The sequence below is a fragment of the Nannospalax galili genome, unplaced genomic scaffold, assembly GCF_000622305.1.
Source record: "Nannospalax galili isolate Female #2095 unplaced genomic scaffold, S.galili_v1.0 scaffold2371, whole genome shotgun sequence".
Lineage (NCBI taxonomy): Eukaryota > Metazoa > Chordata > Mammalia > Rodentia > Spalacidae > Nannospalax > Nannospalax galili.
The window spans coordinates 50,716-70,234 of record NW_008328850.1 but is presented as its reverse complement, the minus strand read 5'-3'; the positions used below and the strand labels follow the sequence as shown (position 1 = coordinate 70,234).

Sequence of the window (19,519 nt, the reverse complement as noted above, 5' to 3'; positions counted from 1 at the left end):
GAGCCAGCATCATAGTGAAGAGAATACGAGAGAATAAAGGAGAAAGAGAAACAGAAGCTTGAACCTCACCTTGGTGTCTGTGTCGTTTTTCCTCGGCTCTGCTGGACAGAGTCGTGGCTTGCGACATTCTGGTGCTTTGATTTTAGAACTGTTTGATAATTTTCATGTTTCTCTCTATTTCCTTTGCCACAGCCTTTACTTGGGCATCTGCTATTTCCCACTTGGATTAATTCAACCTTGTAACTCTACAGTGCTGCCTGACTTATTACTTTAGAAATGATTTGTTCCTAGCTTAGAATTCTAGAAGAATTCAGTTTTAGCATCTTAAGGTTTATTTCACCTATACTATTGAAGCTGTATATAACATTTACATGTTTAAGATGGCAAGAATCAAGCATGTCTCCAAGAGAGCTAAATAGGACTTAAAATATCACCTAAGTCAATAAGAAACCACAGAAATATCCCCACTTTTCCACATTTGTTGTTCTTCCTGACTGTTTGAACATACCTCTGCTGGGTAGCATTTGCTGTCCACAGTGTGCTCAGATCCCCAGGCATCAATGGCACCCCAGTGAAAATGGAACTGCTTCAGTCGGTAGTTGTATTCCAGGGGTCCTCCCTCAATCACTGAAATGGCACGTCCAACAATTCAGGGAATGTGGGGGAAAGGTGGACCCTGTATACTAACAATCTAGAGTATGCCACATCATATGCAAGTATTTATAAAATTGATTTCCATGTAGTTATGTATAAAGACAAGACTAAACAAAATCAAGATTGAACTACATACCAAGCAACATGCAAATGTTAAAGGCTAATTCTTGGCTTGTTTTAATTAATTAAACACAAGGTCTCATGTATCCCAGCTGGCCTCAAACTCACTATGTAGCCTTGAACCTGATTATCCTGCCTCCATCTCTTGAGTGCTCGGATTATAGGCAAGTGCTACCATGCTCAGCTTGATTTATTTAACTTGGAATTCTTCTGCCATAGACCGTGAGTGCTAGGATAATAGGAATGCACCACTATATCCATTCTCTTCTTAAAATTTTTTTAATTGTGTGTGTGTGTCTGTCTGTCCCAGGGATTGAACTCAGGTCAGCAGCTCGGGCAACCAGCATCTTTACCCACTGAGCCATTTAATCAGCACCTATTTTCTTTATTTATGAGGTAACGAGACTGTAGTATGTCTTTCCCTTTTGTTGAAATGGAATATAAAATTTACAAGTCAAAAATTGTCACCAGGGAGATGTACCCAAGAGTATACAGTTTCAGTTAGAGAAGGGGATTACATTTTTCAAGATCTATTACATAGCATGGTGGCCATAGTTAGTAGTAATATATATTCCAAACATTCTAAAAAAGTAGATTGTTAAATGCTCTCATTATACATAAATGGTATGTGAAGTGATAGATATGTTAAGTAGTCTGATATCATTTTACATTGTATATGTATATGAATATATCACACTGTATCTCATTAATGTATATAGTTATTGTCAAAGAATAAAATATACAAAAATTATCACCCATCTCCCTCTGGACAGAGTGAATGTGAACCATCACACAATTTACCACTGGTTTTACAGTGTTGAAGCTGAATAATAAACACCTTTTGTTTAAACTATTTTTCTGAAACTAGTAAATAAACATATTGCAAGACTATTCAGAAAACATTTTAAAAGTCACTCCTCCTTAGGTATTGAACTGTGCTGATTTTTCCCCTGAAGTTCCTAAGACATATGAATTCCTCATTTTTTCTACCTGATCAGACCCTAGCAATATCTAAACATGGTCTCACCCATCTTAATGATCTTCAGAGTTTACTGTATCATCAGTTACATTTTATGTACACATATGATCAAGTCTAGCAATCCCAGGGACCAAATACACTGATGTATCATGCAATGGTCTGCTGTATTTGTTTAATAGCTTTGAAGTTTTCTTACAGAATTTCTTTTTCTTTTTTTTCCTTCTTTTTTTTTCTAAATTTTGAGACAGGGTTTCACTATGTAGCCATAGCTAGCTTGAAACTTGCTATGGAGACCAGGCTGGCCTGGAACTCGCAGAGTTCCACCCGAGTCTTCCTTTAAGTGCCACCATACCAGGGCATAATTTTGTCTATTTTTCTTTTAATGTGTGTGAGTGTATTGCCTGCATGTATGTAAGTGTACCATGTTGTACAATACCCACAGAGGTAAGAAGAGGGTGTTGGTTGGATCTGGAACTGGAGTTATAGACAATTGTTAGGTGCCATGTGGGTGCTGGGAATTGAACCCTTGTCCTCTGCAAGAGCGGCCACTCTTTTTAACCACTAAGCCAACTCTCTAGTCTCCATAACTTTGTCTTTAAAATAGTTTCCTAAGAGGGAAGTGAAGTCACCATTGACAATTTTTAAAGAAAAATGGGCAAGGATGATGTAGAGAATACTACATGACTCATTGACTTAATAAGAGGACAGTTCTAGAGTGAACTGAAATAAAAATGCCCCCCCCAAAAAAACTTTTTGGGGGCTAGATACATAGCTCAGCAGTTAAGAGCACTGGCTGCTCATGCAGAACACCTGAATTCCCAGCACCCACATGGTGGCTAACAATTCTCCCTAATGGGATGCTTTCTTCTGGCCTCCATGGGCATTGTATGAATGTGGTGTACTTACATACATGCAGGCAAAATACTTATCCACATAAAAAATTTAAAAACATCTTACTTTTCTGAGATGCGGTCTCATGTAGTACAGGCTAGTGTTGAAGTCACTTTGTAGAAGAGGATGACCTTGAACTTCTGATCCTCCTGCCAGATGCTGACATTACCCATGTGTGCCACCAGGCCTAGCTTTACATGGAACTGAGGACTGAACTCAGGGTTTTGTGCATTCTAAGCAAGCATTCTACCAATTGTGCTACATGTCCCACTTTCTTTCTTCTTTTTTTTTTTTTTCCTGTGGCACAGGGTCTCCCTGTACAGCTGGCCTGGAAGTCTCTGTGCAGATCAGGCTGGCCTCGATCTCAGGCTGCCTGCCTCTGCCTCCCAAGCGCTAGGATTAAAGGCATGTGCCACCATGCCCCACCAAGTGCCATTTTTCTAAAGCTCTATATTGTGAGAATGGTTTGGAAAAAATCGAATCTAATCTTTTGAATAAAATTGAACTTCTGAAGCCAGGCATGGTGGTATATGTCTTTAATCACAGCACTTGGGAAGCAGATGCAGGTGGGTCTCTGTGAGATTGTGGCTACCCTGGTTTACATAGCAAGTTTCAGGCTAGCTGTGGCTACAGGGAAAGCCTGTCTCAAAAAAATTAAAATTAAAATTAAAAATTAAAGCTCTGACCTGACCCAAGTTAAGTGGCCAGTGTCAAGGAAAGGGCCAGTTTTTCTATCCTTTCCCTATGACAACACAGACAATATTTCCTTGACCTTAACTATATGTTTCCTCCAAAGATAATAAACAGAACAGAAGGAGATGCCACCAACATGATGGCTGTGAAGGAAGTAAAGGGCAGAATTGGTTTTCAGGTATGTTTTGATTATGGTTCATACCATATTAAATACATTTTTAAAATTACTAGCCAAGATTTAAAGCTGGATAATTTCAGGGCTGGGGAGATAGTTCAGCAGCTCAATGAGAAGACCAAAGTTGGAATTCCTAGAACCCATGTAAAATGCCAGGTGGGTGCCATAGCCCTCCTGCAATTCCAGTGCAGGAAGAGGGAAACGGGATTCTAGAACAAGCTGGCTAGCAAGTCTAGCCATAGTGGTGAGCTCTGTGTTTGATTGAGAGACCCTACCTCAATGAATATAGTGAAAGATCAAGGATAATTCTTCCTACCATTGGAATTACATGTGCAGGTATGCAGACATGTGTACTTGTACCCACACATGTGTTCCCACACACATAGAAAAACATACACCACACACACACACACACACACACACACACACACACACACAAACGGAAAAACTTTAAAAAATATTTATGTGCACACATGCATGCATGTGTGTGTGAGTGTGTCTGTGTGAATATATGTCATGTGTGTGCACGTGCACAAGGAGACCAGAAGAGGGCATCATATCCTCTGAAACTGGTGTTAAAGGTGGTTATAAACCTCTCAATATAGGTGTTGGGAACTGCACTCAGATCCTCTGGAAGAACAGGAAGTGCTCTTAATCACTGAGCCATCCATCCAAGTAGGGGACTGGACAATTTCATGTTAAAAATACATATTTCCAACCTTATGTGTGAGAATGAGATTTCCTGGCCACTGTAGGCACACAATTCTACTGGGAGCCAGACTGGGTGGGAGAAACAATTGCCCCCTTGAAGTAGGCCCATCTAGTCTTCACTGTTGTCACTGCTGCTATTCGCCTCACACTCTGACAGTTTCACTCATTCTCATTCTCTCCCTGGCCTGGAGGTATAACTGCATATGTATGTGGTCTCTGGGAGTGAAAAGTTTAGCGGTCTAGCATCTGACTTGCTAGCTAGAAAAGTTCTGAAGTCCTTTTTATGTGCTGAGCATCATGCCTGTGTAAATTGTACACTTCAGAGACGAGACAGAGAGGTGTGTTACCACATAATGTGGCTAAGAGGATGTGCACTAGAGGAAAAGAACTTCCATTTGAATCAGTTGGCTATGTGTCACTGAGACCTGGTAGGCGAGTAGTCAGATAGGAGGTAACCAAGGAAACAGCAGCTGCATGTTGGGAGTTGTTTAAGATGTGAGGGAACCAATGAACCTGCAGCTGTGTGTTGGGAGCTTAGTCTCCTGTGGTTCTGATTGCTGCATTTGGCATTAGACATCCTTGAAGCCATAGCTAGCTTTGCCCTACTATACCAGAAACCCAGGCCCCAGGAAACAAAGGAACTGGCTTCCATCCTGGTTGTGCTCTGACTTTGCTTGATAGCAAAGCTCGAGGAACTTTCGTATTTGCCACACATGCTCCCAGCTTCATTATAGTATCACTCGCATTGTGGTTTTGACACCCATTTTGTGGGCTTAAAAGAGGATCATGGGAAGAAATACCCTAAAAGGGAGATCTGGTTTACTGTGATTTGGAGGGGAATAAAAGTCACCTTACTCCCATGAATATGCCACCCACCTCATAAATATTGATACAAATTTCTTTAAAATGTCAAAGCAGTGCTACCTGCCCTTTGGCTCAGCTGGCTCTGTTCTCTTCTTGGAGTATCTGTTTTGCTTTACTTTGCTAAATAAGCTTCTGCTTAAACTATCTGCATTTCAACTGAATTCTTTCCTTTGAGAAGACAAGAGTCAAAAAGAAACTTTTAACCCAATAGCATCATTAACCATGTGTGCTGGCAATTTCGAATACCCAGTGATCCCCATCCCTTGGTATTCATGACCTTGTATCATCCCCTCCCCTGAGTATGAGTGAGAGCTTAGGACTTGTTTCTAAGGAAGTGATGAGATGTCTCTTTTGGGACTAGGCTACAAAGACTGCTTGCGTTCTTTGACTTTTCTCATTTGCATGTTTACAAAGCTTGAGGAAGCCTGCTGTCACCTGCTGTCACATTATGATCTGCCATATGGGGAAGTCCATAGGGCAAGAAAAGGAGGTGGCCTCTAGCTATCTGCCTTCCAGGAATGTAGGCCTTAGGAGAAACAGAATCCTAGCCAGCTACTTGACTGAGTTTGCAAGAGGATCTTTTGCCAGAGGAGCCTTGAAATGGGACCCTGAACAAGACGAACACTTTGCTCACAGCCCTGTGAGAAACTCAGCTAGAGCACTCAGCTAAGCTGTGTCCAGGTTTTTAGTCTCCACACATGGTCTGCACAATTGCCCATCAACTGTCCAGCTCTTGCTACCTCTGGACTTGCCCTGTTGTAAGGGACTAAATCCCTAACAAGATGGCATACTTCCTGCTTCTTCTTGGTCTGGCTGGAAGGACTTATTTTTAACTTTTTTTTTTGTCTTTTTGAGACAGGGTCTCCCTGTATCTCCAGCTGGCCTGGAATTCACTATGTAGACCAGGCTGGCCTTGAACTCACAGAGATCTGCCTGCCTCTGCCTCCTGAGTGCTGGGATTAAAGGCATGTGCCATCACATGCAGCTTATTTTTAACTTTTTAAAATTTATTTTTTATGTGTATAAGTGCACCCCTGGAGGCCAGAAGAGGGCATCAAATTCTCAGGAACTGGAGTTACAGATGGTTGTTAGCCAAAGAAGGCCTTATTTTTAAACTTCACCAGGGGCCCTTCAATGGGCTTGCTTAGCTTCATGTAGCCCTGGACATACCTCAAGCTTAGAGTCGTGACCTATCAGCCTTCTCTTCTTTAAGTTGACCAATCCAAAATTAGGGGAGGGGAAACCTTAAAACACAGGCCCTGGCGGGGGGTGATGGAGTCTCACTTTTCAGGTCCCTTCTCCACATGTGGAGAGTTTTATTTCTCTGAGTGAGTGTGTGCTATGGATGTGCGATTCTTCATTATTTCTAAATAAAGTCTCTATTATGAGTTTTTTCCTACTTTTCAATTCTTTAATTGGCTGAGAAAAACCCAACCTTAGCTTTAGGCTGATAACATGGTCACAACACTGCTGCCACCTCCTTCTTATATTTGGCACAAAGTAATGCCTAACACAAACATAACAGGACCTCACACCTCTGTCACCATGTAGATCACCTATGTGTCACCTCTTCCAGAAAAACTTTTCCTCTGCCCCATGTGCACACCACCACAGCACTTACCATCATCTCTTCTAGGGTCTGTCTTTCTGTCACACTATAAACTCCTTAAAGACAGGGAACACCTTTCTTCCTGTTTCTAGTCTGAGCACCTGGTATAACCTTTTTCCTGTGCTGAAGCCGTAGTGGCAGAGGAGATACTCTAAAGAGATACTTGTGCCGCTCCCTTCAGCTAGAGAAAAGAACTGGGCCCGAGCTAGAACAGGATCTTTTTCAAATTTATTTTCATTTTATGTGTCTGAGTGTTTGCCTTCATGTATGTGCACCATATGCATGCAGTGTCCCTGGAGGCTAGAAGAGGGCTTCGGATTCCCTGAAACTGGAGTTACAGATGGATTTGAGCCACCATGTGGGTGGTGGGAACTAAACCTGGGTCATCTGCAGGAGCAGCAAGTGCTCTTAACCACTGAGACATCTCTCCAGACCCATAGAATACGATCTAATATCCCACACATATAATTTTTTTCTCTTTCAAAAATGAGGAATCCTTAAGTCCAAATTCACCATCCCTTTCCCCGATCCTGGATCTGAATAAAAAATTTCACTGTAACCTCCTTAACATATGGTCCTGAGAAAATATCTACATGTAGAAGAATGAAAGTGAAGTCCTAGCTCTCACCCTGTATAAAAATCAACTCCAAGTCAGGCACGGTGGTACATGTCTGTAATCCCAGCACTCAGGAGGTAAACAAAAGAATCAGGAGTTCAAGTCCATCCTCCCGAGTGTGGGTTGAGACCAGCGTGGGCTATATGTGACCCTGCCTCAAACAAACAGATAACAGCTCCTGACCCTGCCCCTTAATTAATTCCAAAGGGATCAGAGACACTAATAGAAGACCTCAAACTGAAACTGTGAGAGAAAAATGTGGGGAAAACACTTCAGGATATAAGCAAGATCTTTCTGAAAAGGACCCCTATAGTTCAGGAACTAATACCAAGAATGGACAAATGGTATTGTATGTAATTTAAAAGCTTCTGCACAGCAAAGGAAACAATTAGTTGAATGAATAGATAGCCTACAGAATGGGAAAAAATCTTGGCTCACTGTATGTGTGACAGAGGATAATATCTACAATATATAAATAAAAGACTAAATTCCACAAAACCAAACAGCCCAATCAATAAATTGGGCTTCTGAAATGAGCAGAGATAAAGTACAAATGACCAATAAACATAAGAAAAAATATTCAACATACTTGGCCATCAGGGACATATAAATTAAAACTACTTTGAGATCCCATCTCACCTCAGTCAAAATGGGTATTATCATTAAGAAAACAAAATAAGGCAGAGTGCACACTTTTAATTACAGTACTTAGGAGTCAGAGGCAGGCAGATCTCTGTGAGTTTGAGGCCAGCAGGCCAGCTTGGTCTATATACAGAAAGCGAAAGGTCCAGAGAGAGAGAGAGAGAGAGAGAGAGAGAGACAGAGAGAGACAGAGAGACAGACAGAGAGACAGAGAGACAGACAGAGAGAGAGACAGAGAGAGAGACAGAGACAGAGAGACAGAGAGAGACTATGAAAGCAGAAGTGGAGTGTGCTGGATAGCTTTAGTGTCAACTTGACACACCTGGGTTGAGGGAGCCTCAATTGGGGAATTGCCTTCATTGGACTGGCCTGTGGCCATGTCTGTGGGTTATTTTCTTGATTTTTTGAGTGATGTGGGAGGGCTCAGCCCACAGTGGGTGGTGTCATCCCTGGACAGGTGGTTCTGTATTGTATAGGAAAGCAGGCTGAGCATGGGCCAGGAAAGCAAGCCAGTAAGCAGCGTTCCTCCATGGCCTGTGCTCCAGCTCCTGCTTCCAGGTTCCTGCCCTGAGTTCCTACCTTGGGTTCCCTAATGAACTGTGACCTAGGAGATGTAAGCTGAATAAACACTTTCCTCCCCAAGTTGGTATTGGTCAGAGTGTTTTGTCACAGCAATGGAGAAACAAACTAGGACATGGGGTAAGGAAGAAAACAAGCAGGAAGGAGGAGGGAGAAAGGGAGAGAGTCTAGGATATAGGGGTCACTATGGTCAAAATGCATAATATATAAATGGCCTAGCAGTTAAGAGCACTGGCTGATCTTGCAGAGGACCTGGGTTCACTTCCTGGCACCCACACACATGGCATCTCACAATTGTTTCAGGGTATCTGACACCCTCTTCTGGCCTCCATGGGCATTGCACACATGTGGTACACATAAAAGCAGGCAAAATACTCATACAGAGAAAATAAAAATAAATTTAAAAAATACATGGTATGCTTAATTATCTTTATGAAACTTGACACTATGTCTAATAAATAGCAATTAAAAGAAAACACTGTCTAACAGAAATCAGAGGCAACCTGGGGCCCAGTTCCCTTTTCCCCTAGGAAAAGATCAGTTAATCTATCTCAGAGCTAAATGTGCCTATTTGTAGCCTTTGCCTCCCGTTTTTCTGTAAGATGTAAGATGGTCACAAGCAGGTGGGGAGGAAATTAGGCCCCTCTCATTTGGCCAAACTTTAAATAAATTCATTTTCTTTTACCAATTTCTGTTTCCGTATTTTGTCTAAAATTCAGGAGAACTAAGGTAGCAGGTTTATGGATGTAAGTGTATATTAACACTGGCACAGTGCATGACATTTAGATCCACAATGAAACAAGTAACTAAAGAAACAGACCAACTCTTTGATGGAATTTTCACTGGTAACCACATCAACAGTGAAGGGGAAGACTGGGGTTGGGTGTGGCACATAAGTTGAGGAGAAGAGGAAACCCTGTCATCCAGGAATAAGCAGAGAGAGCAGTCCAAGAAGTACAAATAAATACATGTGCATGTACTTGAGATTGTTGATATTGTATTCCTTCTATTCTCTAAGATGATAAACCCTCAAGTTTATTTAAAAAATCAGATAACAAATATAAAACATTTGGCACTGAGTCTGGCAGACAGTGAAAATCTGTATTTTTTTTTCTCTTTTCAATGTGCAAGTGAAAGAACTAGCAGAGAAAATACTACGATGAAGAAAAAGTAGTGCACAGAAGCCGTATATATAAGAGGAAGTGGGCATGGGGACTCCCAGGGATGATGGACCCACTCTAAATTCGGATTGTACTGATGATTGCACTGCTCTGTAAATTTACTTAAAATTACCATTTTTTTTTAAAAAAAAGCTAATGTAGAATAAAAAATAGGGAAGAAAACCTGAAATGGTTTTGGAAAGCATTCTTACTAGATTCACTGCCTGTCTGGTGCCATATAAAAATGAAGCAGGGTAGGGCAGGCAGTACCCTTAGGAGGGTAATAGGACTCATCTCTCCTCTTCCATAATTCCAATAAAGAAGAATTTCAGTGAAGATAATTAACTTACAGGAATTATCCATTTCAGCCCAGGGAAAATTTGGTGTCTCTTCCTACACTTTTTCTTGTTCCCCACATGTACTCATTAAGATTAGTAATTGCGGGGTTGGAGAGATGGTTCAGAGGTTAAGAGTACTGGCTGTTCTTACAGAAGACCTAAATTCAAATCTCAGCACCCACATGGCAGCTAACAACTGTCTATAACTCCAGTTCTAGGCAATCCAATGCCCTCTTCTGTTCTCCATGGGCACTGCACGATATGGGCACACTTACACACATGCTGGCCTAACACTCATAGATATAACATGAAAATAAATAAATAAATAAATAAATAAAGATTGAGGAATTTTCTAGATTAGATTGGCCTATGGGCATGTCTGTAAGGGATTATCTTGACTGCTACTTGATAGAGGAAGATCCACCCTAGATGTGGTTTGCACCATTTCACGGGCTGGGCCCTGAGCTATAAAAGGAATAATGAAAGCTAGCTGAGCAAAACCAGCAAGCAAGCAAGCAAGCAAAGATCCATCCATTCTTGTTTCTGCTCTTGACTGTGAATGTGATGCTGTAAGTTCCTGCTTTGATTTCCTTAAAGTATGGACCGTGACCTGGATTTTAAAAAAAAGTAAATAAAGCCAGGCATGATGCTGCATGCCTTTAATCCCAGCACTTGCAAAGCAGAAGCAGGAGGGTCTCTGAGTTCAAAGCCAGCCTGGTCTACATAGTGAGTTCCAGGCCAGCTGGAGCTATAAGGAGACCTTGTCTCAAAAAGACCCCCTCCCCCCAAAAAACATAAATAAACCCTCTCTTCCCTATGTTGCTTCTCGTCAGGATATTTTCTCAGAGCAACAGAAATGAAATTAGATGTCAGGACAACCAGATAACAAAACCATACCCTGAAGAGGACAGAGGATATGGTCCCATGCCTTCTCTTATTAATCTGTAATTTCTGTAAAGGAAGTTTCATTGCCTCTTTTTTCATCCTAGGTTTTAGTAACTGGACTCTTCTCCCATGTTTTTCTTGATCTATCTAACTAAACATTTGTCAATTTTGTTGATCCTTCAAAGAACCACTTTTTCACTCCATTGATTTTTGCCCTACTCTTACGTTCTTTTTTCTTGCCTTGGATTTAATTTGTTCTTCTCTTTCTAGCTTCTTAAGGTAGGAAGCTAGGTTTATTGATGGGATGATGTTCTTCTCTGTCATAGATTTTTGCATCTATGAATTTTCCTCTAAATGTCCCTTTAGCTGCATCGTATGATGCTTTATGTTACATACCTTCCCTGGATCCTTTTCCTTCACTTTAAACCAGATCTTACAATGAATACTGGTAGTATCATTTCTTAGGATATTTTTGTTTTGTGTTGTATTTTGGAATTCATAAATTGAGGTTTGGTGGATTTTTCTAGAATTGTTTTTTGCTTGTCTTCATTTCTAGGATGTCTTTGCTTTGTTTTCTTATTTTCTTTATTTTAGGTTAAATTGCTCTTTTATTTTTGTCTCTCTTTGAATGCTATGGATTGTTTTGAAACAGAATGGAGAAATAGCAATGAAAAATAAGCAGGAAATGGGAGACAGTCACTGAAAGGAAAAGGAGGGAGAAAAAAGTTAGATACTTATTAGAGATGGTATTCTATAGAAAATAATTATAAAGCATAAAAAACAACTCAGTTTTAACCCTTTCCAAGTGTCTAGTCTGTTTATCCATTGCTGTGACAAAACACTCTGACAAATATCAACTTGGGGAGGAAAGGGTTTATTTAGCTTACATATCCCGGGTCACAGTTCATCTGGGAACAGCCCAAGGTAGGAACTCAGGGCAGGAACCTGGAGGCAGGAGCTGGAGCACAGGCCACGGAGGAATGCTGCTTACTGGTTTGCTCTCCTGGCCCCTGCTCAGCCTGCTTTCTTATGCAATACAGGCCCACCTGCCCAGGGGTGGCACCACCTACAGTGGGCTGGCATCACCTACAGTGGGCTGGGCCCTCCCACATCACTCATCAAGAAGATGCCCTTCAGACATGGTCACAGGCCAGTCTAATAGAGGAAATTCCCCAATTGAGGCTCCCTCAACCCAGGTGTGTCAAGTTGACACTAAAGCTATCCAGCACACCACGCGAGTGAAAAATGAGCAACTTCTCTAGGATTTTCTTCCATGATTATAAAAACAAACAAACAACAACAACAAACAAAAACAGTGTACTGACTGTCCTAGAGGTTGACTCACCCAGTGAAGATAGGATCAAAGGACAATTTTAGTCAGATGGCTTTGTGGGTACCTAAACAGCTATTATGATGAAAACGTGTCATTTGATTTCCATCTGAGATTACTGGTGCAAATGAGTAGAATAAGTCTTTTTAAATGTATGTTCAGAAGAAAAAGAGAGACTAAAATTTTTTTTAAACAGCTATTGAAACCGGACAGTGGCACACACCTCTAATCTCAGCACTTGGGAGGCTGAGGCAGGAGGATCAAGAGTTAGTGGCTGCTATGTGAGAGAGTTGGAGGAGGTGAGTGGCTACTTGATACTCGAAAACCAAACCAAACAAACCCCTCACACAGCCATTTACTCTGAAATCTCTTGAGGTTAACTCATTTGGTTAAGAAAAACCGTTTTACAGCTTCCTAAGGTTTCCAACTCAGTGATGCAATGGTATATTGTCAACATGCTAAGTCTACCAAGGGTTTTCAAAGCTGACCAATAGCCCAGGATCTTCAGAAGAAAAGACAGGTTACCAAGGAGTGTGATAGGATTGAGCCTTGAAGGGACTGCTATGTGTCCAGAGTGAGTGCATGAGGACAGGCACCCACAGTTGGGCCTGCCCATAAGTTTAACATGGATAATGATAGAGATCCAGGATGGTCACCTGGAACATAGGAATTTAGCTTGCTGTTTTGAACACTTCTGGAATTCTTACACACAGGGTAATACTATGAGCTTCCAGCTGAGATGGGAACACACTCTCAAGTTTCAGAAAAATTACAAAAGATGTCCATGAATTTGGAAGGAAAAGGAACAATTGCTTCTTTGAGATATGTTAAGTAAAATGTTCATGGTTTGGGGAGCTGTGTCATACCATAAGGAACAAAGTAAAGCAGGGGTGGACAGGTGGCTCAGTGGGTAAGAGTGCTTGCTGTGCAAGCATTAAGACTTGAGTTTGAATCCCAGTGCCCATGTAAAAGCTGGACATGGCTACACATGCCTGTAACCCCATCCTTGGAAGGCAAGAACAGGTAGATTCCAACAGCTCCTGGCAAGCCAGTCTAGCATAAATGGAAAACTACATTGATGAAGAAAGAAACTAAAAGGGAGGTTTTTTTCCCCATATACTAGAAGAGTAAAACTAATGAGTTTCATGCTCTTGTGGTAAGAGGTCAGTATTACCATGGAAACAGTTTGATGTGTCCTATGTTGATATAACAGTTCCTTTAACTAAACATAAGACTACCAGATCTTGCCTTTACCTGATTTATCTGTAGAATCTTCAAATTCTACGAGAAAAGAGTACCCATTATTCCAGATGTGGAGGCAGGTAGCCGGATCATAAGAGATGTGGAGTGGTTTTAAGCCAGGATCATAAACACTGTCCCTCCACCGGATGTTGATGGGTGACTGTCGATCACCGGCAGGAACAAGGTCCAAGTTCTCCCAGAGTGGAGGCACTAGGAGAGAACAAGATGGTTAGGTGGTTAGCAAGACCATCAGTTCTCTAGCACCACACCCCAGGCAATCTCAAAGAGGCAAACACAACTAATGGTCTCAGGAATTAGCTATTTAGGGCTTCAGTGAATAGGCTAAAACAGGATAAAGGTAAGTTAGAGAGCACCTTGGAGGCAAGAGTGGGGGTGGGAGATCTTCATTCTGTCATCTCAGAAAACCAACATTGTCTGCTGCTGTTGCCCAAACCTGGTCACATACATTCTGCTACTACAACAAAACACATGGAGATTGCATGTGGAAATGCAGTGTTCACAAATGAGATTCTTTGCTTTGTTGCTAATTTCTTGACCTCTGTTTCTCAAAACTGGCTTTCAATACAAAAATTAATTTAATTTTTAAAAAATGTTTTATTTATTATTTTCATTTTATGTGTATTGCCTGCATGTAAGTGCACCTGTATCATGCAATACCCACAGAGGTCAGAAGAGGGTGTCAGATTCCCTGGAACTAGAGTTAAGGACAGTTGTTAGCCACCGTGTGGGTGCTGGGGCTTGAACTGGGGTCCTCTGCAAGAGCACTCAGTCTCTTAGTCCCAATTAATTTAAGGTTTAATGACAGACCTTATCTAGGCAAAAGAAATGGTGTAGACCTTCCTCACAGTCTCTAGATAGGCTGAGTAGGCTCCAGTGGATGAACTCACACCAAAGGACATCTGGATACAAATGCTTGACTGGATAGGGGTTAACATGTGTGGCAGAATGCATGAGGTCCAGTGGGGGCAGGGGAGTGTGGGGGCATGGATGGGAGAGGGGGTCTAAATTTGATTAAGAATTGTTGTATGAAATGTACAAAAGCTCCAAAAAAGGTCTGGAAATCAAATGTTTAATCCAGTGTTGGACATTTTTAATTGGTTGGCTAGTAGAAATAAAGACTTGTGCAGCCTGCCTTCTATAAAATGATCACCCTACATAAGTGCACATGACAGGTTCACGTCTTTGACCAACTCGAGGACTAGACAGCCCACTTTGTAAAACCTGGATAGATATCAGCATTGCTGGAGGTCCCTCAAGCTTGCAGTCTGCCATAGGAATTTGGACATGATCTCTTAGGGTTCATACATAAAATTTGTTCCTTACAGGCACTGGCTACATAGCTGGAGTCAGTCTTCCTAGAGCTGAAACCCAAGTCTTTGCAGCAATAAATATCAGCAGATTTCCTGGTGACAACATAGGGCAGCTGTTTGAACAGAACCCACGCCTATCAGTTTGAGGTGGTCTAGTTCTCTGCCTTTTAGAGGCATCAAGAATGGGTAGAATCAAGGCCAACAGGAAAAATAGGAGAAATATAAATAGAAAGGACTTGTGAACATGGACCATCTGCGTCTCGCCCCACCACTGAGGCTAAGGGTTTATTAAGGTAGCTATTTTGTACATAAACAGGAAAATCTGTATATGTTGGCATTATCCTCTTATTTACATAAAAAACAGAATCCTGTCTCTGGTTTACTATCGTGGAGAAGACATTTCGCTTTCTTTTGGTTGTTGCCAAAAGCTACAAGTCTCAAGGTTTTGGCCTTCATTTTTTGTTTTGTTTGTTTGATTTTTTTTTTCGAAAATAGCCAGGCATTGTGGATGTTGAGTTTTGCTGAGGGTATAGACCAGTGGGTTCTCAACAGGAATGATTCGGCCCCCCTTAAAGACATGGGCAGATTCCAGATTATTCAGGACAAAACCGGGGTAGGGTTCTACTGACATCTGCTGGACAGAAGGCAGAAATGCTGATAAACACTGCCTGCACAAGAGGCCAGCAAGAATTATCTTGCCCCAAACGTTCCCAGGGCCAGAGATGAAAACCCTCACCTCCTCACCTAGAGCCAAAAACTACGTATGTGAGCTCAGTATTTTTTTTCTTTCTCTTTTTTAAATATAGAACAGTATTCTCATCTCTTAAAGAGGTCTTGATTTAATGACTTTGATTTTCCCTCTTTTAGTATAAAAGAACAGGTGAAAATAAGAATTTACCTTAGAAAAGAGTAAGAGCATTCTGTCTTAGAAATATACAACAGAAAACGCTTATGAGATTACATAATACTGTCATATTAAAATTGGATTAATATAACATTATGGGCAGGAGCTGTATAGCATCTCACTAATAGGCCCTTTATTTGGGTATGGATTATCCAACTGCTGCTGCTGCGTGGAAAAACTGTTAGATTTGATTTAAACCCTGTTAGTTTTCTTTGTTTTTGAGACAGTCTCATGCCCTGGCTGGCCTGGAAATCACTATGTAGACCAGGTTGACCTTGAACTCACAGAGATCTGCCTGCTTCTGTCTCCCAAGTGCTGGGATTGCAGGCCTTTGCCACCACACCTGACATCAAACTATGTTAATTTTTTGAACTTCTAGAAAATTTTCACAGTCCATTCAGTTTCACAGATTCCTAGCACAAGAAAACCTCATATCTTGTGTCTCTGACAAACTCAGACTATGTCTAACAATTTGAGAATTCACTGTCACAAAGTCAGTGAGTAGGAGTCTCCTGTAAAGATTAGGGAAGAACTGGAATACCAGTTATCAGGTCCCTAAAATGATGCCCTAGTCATGATTAATTGTTCAATATTTCATTCAGAAAATGGAAAATATCATTTTTCACACCCATGGGAACACCAGCCCAAGAAAACTGGACCATCTAACCTTCAGCTGCCGTTGTGATAATTATGCTTCTCTCAATCTATGCCCTTTGGTTTGTAAATTCAGTGTTCATTAGGCTTTATTTCTCCTACCTCCTGTTGTTACTAATCTAGACCCCTAACCCCTGGGAGCGAAAGGTCTTCATTATTGTCTTCTTGGAAAACTTTTTGCTGAGAGCTTGTTTTTCAAAAGAAAAACTCATATTTTTTTTCTCTTCTCTCCCTTTCTTTCTCCTCTTAAAGAAAAAGCAGATGTAGGGACTGGAGAGATGGCTCAGCAGTTAAGAACACTGATTGTTCTTGCAGAAGATCCGGGTTCGAATCCCAGCACCCACATGGCAGCTAACAACTGTCTGTAGCGCCAGTCCCAGGGGATCCGGCAGCCTCTTCTGTCCTCCTTGGGCATTGCACAACATGGGTGCACTTACCTACATGCAGGCAATACACTCATACACATAAAAATAATAAATAAAAAAATTTTTAAAAAGAAAAAGCAGATGTAAATAATTTCCTAGTACTTGTTCATATTTTCCCTTCAAATGGGAAGATGATGATGTGTTCGTAAAGGTTTTATTTTCATATATTTCTTACAGAAAATGCAACAGCAATGATTGTATCAACCACAGATTAACTGAGCAGACTGACACTGTCGTAAGAGTCTTTAGCTGGTATGAATGTGGCTTAGTGGTAGAGCATTGTCTCCCATGCCCTAGGTTCAGTCATCAGGACTGCCAAGAATAACAACAACAACAACAACAACAACAACAACAACAACAATAATAATAATAGAAACTGCTGCTGAACCTCAAAACTTCTTTTTTTTTCATGGGTTCTTATTATGTAGCCCTAGTTGACCTTGAACTCATTATGTAGACCAAGTTGGCCTCAAACTTAGAGATCTGCTTGCCTCTGTCTCCTGAGTTCTGGGATTAAAGGAATGTGTGTGCCACCACACCTGGCCATTATTTAAAGATTTATTTTCATTATTTTTAAATTATATGTGTTTGTGTGTGTCTGTGTTGTCTGTGCAGGTGAGTGCAAGTGTCCATGGAGTCCAGGGGGAGGTGTCATATACCCTGGAGCTGGAAATACAGGCAGTGTGAATTGCCCAGCATGGGTGCTGGGAACCACACTCTGGTTCCCTGGAAGAACAGTACTCTTTTTTAACTGCTGAGCCATCTCTCCAGCCCCTCAAACTTCTTTAGACTCTGTGCTGATGGTGTGTTTGGCTTCATTTCTCACTCAGATGAGTAGCTTTGGTGTGGGGTGTGCTTTGTCATTGCCTTTGTCTGTTTGGGCTCCTATAACAATATCATAGACTAGGTGACATAAAGAAAAGAAACACAATTTTTTTCTCATGGCTCTAGAGTCTTGGAAGTCCAACATAACGCACCAGCAGATTCAGTGTCAGCAGCAGATTCAGTGCCTGGTAAGGGCTACTTTCTGGTTCACAGACTGCTGTCTTCCTGGTGTCTTCCACTCTGATCTTTATATGAGGGCACTTATCCCATTCATAAGGGTAGAGCCTTCATGATCTTGCTGTTCAAGACTCTGCCCTAAACCTCACCCTACCCCAGTTAAAGCACTGCTTCATCGGCTCTTACTCCCCAGCACACACTCTTGCTAAATCAAGGGGTCTCTGAAGTGAAAGGACCTGAAAGAAAGCAAGTCCTGCCACAAGTTGCTGCAACCCCCAAGGCAAGACTTGATAGCAGGTGGGAAAATGTCTGCTGGGTCTAGAAATCCAGAGTATCTTAAAAGTGAAAGTATGGGAAATGAAGAGATGCATTATTTATACCAAACATACATGAGCTATAGATTAAAGGAGCAAGGGTAGCTGAAGTAGGGGAAGCATTAGGCTAGCAAGACAGCCCATAAAGACATGCTGTTAACCTTCCTTCCGTCAATTCTGCTTGCTTCCATTCTGAGGCTTTTTGCAATTAAATTTAGAGCAGCTCAAAACTTTTCTCTCATCACCCTCTGTACCTGAGCTTTACAATATGGTATGCACTTACCCCATGTGGCAAGTGTAATTGAGATGTGCTATAAATGAATAACAGAACTTTGAAAGCATGGCACAAAATCATGCAAAAAAAAATTCCCTTACAATTCTTAGAGTGATTTCGTCTTAGAATTACAATGATCTTGGATATATTCTGTTAAATAAAATATATTCATAGAATTAATTTTATCTGCTTGTCATTTTTAAAATGTAATTATTAGGAAACAAACTTATCTATATGGCTCATATTTGTGGCTCGTTTATGAATAATTCTTTTTCATAAATACTTTTAAAATATTTTAGTTATTATTTTTATTTTATGTGTATGAGTGTATTGCCTGCATGTATGTGAGTGCACCTGTGTTGTGCAATGCCTCAGAGGTCAGAAGAAGGCTTTGGACTCCCCTGGAACTGGAGTTAAGGACGGTTTGTAGCCGCCATGTGGGTGCTGCAAGAGCAGTCAGTGGTCTTGACCGGAGCCATCTCTCCAACCTCCATAAATACTTTTTATTTTTATTTTATGTGTGAGTGTATTGCCTGCACATGTGTAAGTACATCGTGTCCTGCAATGCTCTAGGAGGTCAGAAGATGACATCGGATCCCTTGGAACTGGAGTTAAGGAGGGTTGTTAGCTACCATGTGGGTGCTGGGAATCAAATCTGGGTTCTCTGCAAGAGCAGCCAGTGCTCTTAACCACTGAGCCATCTCTCCAGCCTCACGAATAATTCTTATAATAACTGCATATTAAAAGCATCACTCTTGCTCTAGGAGGTCAGAAGATGACATCGGATCCCTTGGAACTGGAGTTAAGGAGGGTTGTTAGCTACCATGTGGGTGCTGGGAATCAAATCTGGGTTCTCTGCAAGAGCAGCCAGTGCTCTTAACCACTGAGCCATCTCTCCAGCCTCACGAATAATTCTTATAATAACTGCATATTAAAAGCATCACTCTCGGTTCTCTACTCCTAGCTTGGGCCCTGTGCCATTCCTAGTCTTGGGGCCCCAGACACCTGGGGAGCCACTGCTGATTCCTGACCCTGTTCACCCCCACCGGCTTGGTGCCTTCCTTGGGCCCCAGGAGCACTGCCTCTAGAACCGGCCCCGCCCCTACCTCTCTCTGCTTCCTGATCCT

The 19,519-nt window shown here is 41.5% G+C and overlaps 1 protein-coding gene across 2 annotated transcripts in view; it reads right to left on the bottom strand.

Annotated features, from left to right (window-relative positions):
- The window catches only part of Ca5b (carbonic anhydrase 5B), a 56,039-nt gene that overhangs the window by 13,142 nt on the left and 23,378 nt on the right, over positions 1-19,519 (bottom strand). For both annotated transcript variants that reach the window (XM_008829736.2, XM_017797228.2), the window contains 2 exons: positions 13,501-13,698; positions 509-627 (listed from right to left, as the gene is read on the bottom strand). In XM_008829736.2, coding sequence (XP_008827958.1) covers positions 509-627; positions 13,501-13,698 — 317 coding nt within the window. The remainder of the gene's footprint in view (positions 1-508; positions 628-13,500; positions 13,699-19,519) is intronic.